The sequence below is a fragment of the Pelodiscus sinensis genome, chromosome 18, assembly GCF_052426305.1.
Source record: "Pelodiscus sinensis isolate ZL-2025 chromosome 18, ASM5242630v1, whole genome shotgun sequence".
Taxonomy (NCBI): domain Eukaryota; kingdom Metazoa; phylum Chordata; order Testudines; family Trionychidae; genus Pelodiscus; species Pelodiscus sinensis.
In genome coordinates, this window is record NC_143069.1 from 15872184 (window position 1) to 15878497 (window position 6314).

At 64.7% G+C, this 6314-nt stretch overlaps 1 protein-coding gene across 1 annotated transcript; it reads right to left on the reverse strand.

The window, feature by feature from the left end:
* Window positions 1-3726: 3726 nt before the first annotated feature.
* On the reverse strand, window positions 3727-5843 carry LOC149523255 (uncharacterized). The gene is made up of 6 exons (XM_089770411.1): window positions 5625-5843; window positions 5188-5310; window positions 4584-4652; window positions 4363-4468; window positions 3997-4092; window positions 3727-3830 (listed from the first exon to the last, which is right to left on the reverse strand). Exons 1-6 carry the CDS (start codon window positions 5838-5840, stop codon window positions 3727-3729), a joined length of 714 nt encoding a protein of 237 aa, XP_089626537.1. The 5' UTR covers window positions 5841-5843.
* Window positions 5844-6314: the final 471 nt, after the last annotated feature.

The following is a 6314-nucleotide window of genomic DNA, read 5'->3' on the forward strand; positions in this document are numbered from 1 at the left end:
TGAACTAACGCACTTGGAAAGACATTATCGTATATACGCCCAAAGTGCTTCGTCTCAGTGTATTACCATAAAATCTAACTGACCAAACTCTGACCTTTCATTTCCGTGTCACTTGGCCAGCCACAGCCTCACACGCCTTCGGCATCGATCTCAAAGCCCTCGTCACGCTTTTACACACCTGTGCTGACACGCTTGTGAGCCAGGCACACTTGTGCGACACGTCCCAAAGCACTTGCTCCAGGGCATTACATCGCACTTGCCTGCCTTTGATGGACAGGGAAAGGGAGACCTGAAAGGCCTCTCCAAGGTCACCAGTGCGAGAGTGAGCGCAGAATTGCGGAGCAAGGGTCTAACACACAACTCTGAGCCTTAGTCACTAGGTGGCATTAGATTAGAACCCGGGAGTTCTTACACCCAACCCCCTGCACCCTCCACTAGGCCATGCTGCTGGCCTCCTGCCTCTCCCCCAGGGCTTGGAGACAGACGGGAGGCTGGAGCCAGCCTGCGCAGAAGGGGCTGTAACGCTTACAGCTCGTTCATGACACTGCCCCTGCGCAGCCCCTCTCAGATCCACACTCGGAACCCACAAGAAACACCCCAAGAGCAGAGATGAAACCACCACTCACCTGCAGCCCAGCTTCCAGGAAGGGCAAAGCAAAAGCGGCGCTCGCGGATTCCAGCCCAGCCTGGCACCTGCTTCCTGAACTTTGGCCCCTTTCCTCCAAGATAAAAGGAGGCTGCTCTGGGCCTTTTGTGCCCACGACGGGGCAGAAAAGCAAACTCAGCTGTTGGTTCCATCTTGCGGGCAGAGCCCCGGCAGACAGTGGCAGGCGGGGGTATCGACTGACCCTCCAAACCAGGATATTCCCCCCACACCTGGATTCGCTTCCTAGTCATCCCCATCTCCCTGCACGATCCTTGTTTCTCATCCCGCCGGTCCGAGAAATTGTCAGAGCAGGTTGATCCCGACCTTGCCAAGGGCTTAGGTTACATCACAAGGCTTTGCCGCCACAGCTGGCTTGGCTTGGGTGTGTGGCAAAAGCCCCCCCCCCCACCCCCCCACTGGCACAGCTATTCTGGCAAAGCCGCCAGGGCAAATGGCAACTCTGCCGAAAAGCATCTGCTGGCTTTAAGCTCCCTGCGAGCTGTTCTCATCGCTCAGCCATCACCACCACTGCCCTGCCTCTGTCCTGCTCCTCATCCCCGCCCCCACTCCTATCCCCTGCTCTCCTCCATCTCCTCCCCCTTCCCTTCTCCTGCCCCTCCCCATTTCCACCTGCCCTGCCCATCCCCGTCCTCTCCCTCCCCCCGTCTGTCCCCCTCTTATGTGAGGGCTTTGCTGGAAACGCCCCCCCCCCCCCCAAGCCAGGGAGATCTCCCCTCCGGGAACAATTCAGCCCCCCCCATCTCGCTCCCTCCACTCCACAGTATTTCCTCCATTCCCCACAGTTGAAAATTGAGCTCCCCCATCCCCTCAGGTGACAGTCGGGCTCCCCCATACGCAGCTGCCTAGGTAGGCACCTCCGCAGCCAGAGCCTGCCCCTGGCGCCCACGTCCCCTCCCCGACTGCCTGTCCCAGGCGACCACCTGAACCTGCGTCCCCCATTCCCTCAGATCACAGCTCCCTCCCTGACCCTGCACCCCCCGACACCCCTCCCCCAGGCCAGACTCCTCTCTGGCACCCGCACCCCCTCCCCCAAACCTTCTGCTCCCCCTTCACCCAGGTCACAGCTCCCTCCCTGACCCTGCACCCCTCTAGAGCCCCTCCCCCAGGCCAGAGTCCTCTCCTGCGCCCATACCCCCTCCTGGACCCTGCACCCCTATCCACCGCCCCAGATCATACCCCCCCCCTGCACCCAGGCTCCACCCCTAAGCTCCCTTCTGCACCCAACCACCCCGTCCCAGACCCCAAAGCCCTCGGTAGAAATGTGGCCCTTGATCAGTTGCCAAAATGGCCCCCCCCCCATTACAAATTATTGACAAAGCCTGATCCAAATGTTTTTTGAAACATTGTTTAATGAGAATGTAAATACAATTCTGTACAATTGGGAGGGTTGGGGGGAGGGGGACGCAGCTGCTGGCTCCTCAGCTCTTGCTGCTCTCACTGGGTGTCTTCCTGCTGCAAGGGAAGCAGAATCCGTCACATTCATCCCTGGGGACTCAGGGGAACTGGCCCCCCCCAGCATTTCCACCCTCCTCCCCCTGCTCTCTGGTCACCCCCGTCAGGCCCGCAGGGTGAGCTCCTGACCCCCCCCCCCCCAGAGCTCCTGACACCTCGGCCCCCTCCCGCCTCCTAGGACAGTTTCTGTGTTCAGAGCCTCCCCCACCCCCAGGGACGCTCGCAGGGGCAGGAGGGATTCTGCCAGCAGGGATGTGGGGTGGGGGCAGCCTGAGGAAAGGGGCGGGGGACTCCCTGAGGGGATGGGAAGGAGACCCTGGCCCTGCCCCACTCTCCTGATCTGCTCCGGCTGCTCACCATGTATTCCAGGAGCTGATGGGCCTGCCCATGCAGGGCGTGGGCCAGGACCAGCCCGGCCTGGCTGGGGCGCCGCAGGGGGGAGCGGGCAGCGAGCAGAGCCTTGTCCAAAAAGCAGTTCTCCTGCTCTGCTGTGAAGAGCTGCCCAAAGACCTGGAATCAAGAGCACAGGAGGTTTCAGCTGACGGCCCAGAGCCCGGCCCCAACTCCTGGGGCTAAAACAGCTTCCTCCTCCCCCAAACTCCCTTCCAGACCCTGCACCCAGACGCTCTCCTCACCCGGCACCCCAACCCCTGCCCCAGGTCACAGCTTCCTCCTGCCCCCAAGACCCTCCTACCCCCACGAGGGCCCCAGCCAGCCCCACCCCCGAGCCCTGCCCTGCCCTGGCAGCGCGTCCTTACCTCTCCCACCCTCACGCTGTTGCTGTGAGCCAGGACCCATCTTTCTTTGTAGTAGTGTCTGCACCACAGGTCCTCTGCCTGGTGGATGTTGAGGCCTGCAAGAGACACAACAGGGTCATTCTGCTGGCAGGTCTGAGCCCTTCCCCTCCCACGGGTCCCTGCAGGCATCCCTGGGCAAATGGAGGGGCACAGGGGGCAGAAGGGGAACACAGAGGGACGCATCCCCCCTTGGGCCAGTCTGGGGGAAAAGGGCTGGGTCCCCTCCCCCCGCCGCCGGCACCCTCAGGGTGTCCCTGGGGCCCAGGTCCCGGCTGGGTTCCTTACCCCTGTGGTGCAGGAGGAGTTGATACAGGCTGTGCACCCCCTCCCGGGCCAGCCGGCTGACGTCTTCGGATGGGTCCGAAATAAAAAGGCCCAGCTGGGCCACGTGGTGACCCATCCTCGGCCAGTCGGCGGAGTTCTGAGGGGAGAGAAGAGGGGGGGTCCCTCAGCATCCTGGGGCTGCACGTCCCATGCAAACGGCCGCCGAGGCGGGTCTGAGCTCGGGGGACGGACAGAGACACCTCCCGGGGCGGGGCGGGGCCGGCCTTGCGAGGAGACAACCCTGAGCAATGGCCCCGACTGAAGGGTCACTCCGGGGGTGGAACAAGGGGATCCACTGACGGCCACTCCCCAGTCTGGGGCCCAGTCCCTCAAGAGCCCCCCTGAAGGGCCCAGGGTCGCCCCTCCCCGGGGAAAGGAGAACGCGGCCCATTCCCGGCCCATTCCCGGCCCTGCCTCTGCCTCCCGGGGACGCTCCCAGCCCCGCGCCCTGCAGCCCCAGACCCCCCGGCTCCGAGGTCACTTACGTCAAACCCCGGGAGGGTGGTGGCGACTCCCAGCAGGGCCGTGGTGCTGCCAAGGGCCCTGGCTCGCTCCTGGGGCAGGCGGGACTCCAGCCACGGGCTCAGGTGCTGGGGGGGAAAGAGGCAGGTCAGGACCCGTAGGGAGGTGCCGGTTCTGGGCAGAGCCTGGGGCTCCTCTCGGACTGTGCCCCCCCCAGCCACTGACACTGCTCCTCTCTCGGCCCCCCCCCCGAGGAAGCAGGGACAATGGCCCCGTCCCCCCCACGGGGCTCACCTCCATTATGAGCTGCAGCCGGGCGGTGTCTGGGGACTCGGCGAGGAGGCTCGCCAGTAGGGCCTGGAGGTCGTAGGGAAGGGCCCGGATGAACTGCTGCAAGACAAGGGGGAGCCCTGGGTCAGAGGGGGGTTGGGGAATCCAGGCCACCCGCTGGCTCCGGGGTGCAGCCTTGAGCAGGGTCTGAGCCGCCTCGCAGAGCAGGGAGGAGCCCAGGCTGGGCATGGAAGGGACGGGCCCCCCGGGAGAGCAACGGGAACCCTGGAGGGAAGGATCCAAACCTGCAGCTTCTTCCCTCCCTCTGCCCCCCCCCCCTCCTCTCTGGAGCTCCAGCCCAGCCCGGGAGCAGGGCCCGGAGGGACGTACCTGAGTGTGGATGGGCTCCTGCTGCCAGTCCCCAGACACAGTCTGTCCCACGGCCGCCGTCAGCAGGGGGCTCAGGAGCTGGGCCCGCAGGGGAGGCTGCAAGGTGCTGGCAGGAGAGAGGGGCAGAGACTGTTAATTGAGCAGCAGGAGACAGAGACTTTCCCACTCCCTGGCCAGGGGATCTGCTCTGGGGGGAGTCGGCGGGGGGGGGGGGTCGGTACCTGAGGCTGCAGGCGGCGTTGAGGCAGTCGGCCAAGACCAGCGGGGGGGGGCGAGTCCTCCATGATCTCCTGGGAGACCCAAGGAGACAAAGGGGCGTGTGAGGCTGGGGACCCCAAGAGACGCTCACACGGCCAGCGCCCCCACCCAGCAGGATCCAACCCCACTGCCTCCCGCTGCCCTGTAGCCCCCCTGCCCGGCACAGGGCCCCTCCCAGCACCCCCCTCCCAAACCGGGACCAGCTCAATCCTTGTCCCCAGGCCGTCTCCTGCCCCTCCCTGCCCTGGTGACCAGCCTCTGAACCTCCTCATCCCTGCTCCCCAGGCGCATCCCCAGCAGCCCGCTCGGCTCCCTTCCAGCCCCCCATGGCCCGGGGAGACCCCTCCCTGTCCCGAATCCCCCTTCCTGTCCGGCACCCCAGACCTGCCCCATTTCTGTGTCCCTCCCTCCTCCAGCATCCCCACCCACCCTCCCCATGTCCACCTCCAGCCCTCCTGGCTCCACCCATCCCGTTTCCAGCACCGCCACCCGCCGCCATGGCCCAGGCAGACCCCTGTCCACCCCACGTATCCCCTTCCCTCCTCCCGGCTGCCGCGACTCGCTTACAACGATCCTGGCCATCATGGTGTCCTTGCAGCAGCGCGGCGCCAGGGTGTCCTCGCCCCTTTGGAGGGCGGCGAGGCAGGCGAGGGGGATGGCCAAGAGGAACCGCTGCAGGGCGGCTGGGCTCTGCACCCCAGAGAGAGTCTGTGAGCCTGGGGCCTGCCTGCCCCCCACGGACAGCTGCAGGGCTCAGGTCTCCCAGGAGTGGAGGTGGGAGCTGCTGGTTGTCCAAGCACCCACACTCCCCCCCCAACTGCTGCCTCAGGCTTGTGGGGGCCCAGCTGGTGCATGACAAGAGCCCCCAGCTTGGGCGGTCCAGGTCATGCAGGAGAAGGGGCCCCAGGGGGATCCCCAGGGACAAGCCCCTCCCGGAGGGGGGGGGACGTGCTGGGAAGGGGCCGGACAATCTCGGGTCCCCCCCGTGTGGAGAAGGTTCCTACCGTGTCCCGGGTGTGGAGCTGCTCTTCGATGTCGTAGTTGGCCCCTTCCTCCACCCGGGAGTCCACCCGCTCCTGGCAGAGCTCCGCCGAGGCGCAGGGGGGCTCTGTGCGGGAGGGAAGGGAACAGGGTGACTCCAGCGGCCAGCAGGGGTCACGCGCCCCCATGTCAGGGACCCAGGGCAGGTTGGGCCCCACACGCCCCTCGCAGGGACCCATCCCCCTTCCACCCTCACATCTGCCAACGCCCTCAGCAGAGCCCCCACCAGGAACAAGAGAGCCAAGCAGCCCCCGCCCCCATCCATTGCCCAGGGTGCGGGGCAGACAGCGGCCAACCCTAGGGACCGTGGAGGGGATGGACCAAAGACAGTGACCAAGCCATTTGTCTCATGCCATCCCTCTCCAGCCTTGCACAAACTTTGGGCAGGGACACCACTCCTACCCCCTGGCTAAGACTACTCCATGGACCCAACCTCCATGACTTGATCTCACTTCCCTTTAAACTCTGTTCTAGTTGTAGCCTTCACAGCCTCCTGCAGCAAGGAGTTCCACCGGTTAACTATTTGCTTTGTCAAGAACAACAACTTTCTCTTACTAGTTTCAAGCCTGCTACCCAGTCCTTTCCTTTGGTGTCCTCTAGTCCTTCTTTATGGGAACTCATGAAGAACTTTTCTGAATGCACCCTCTCCACCC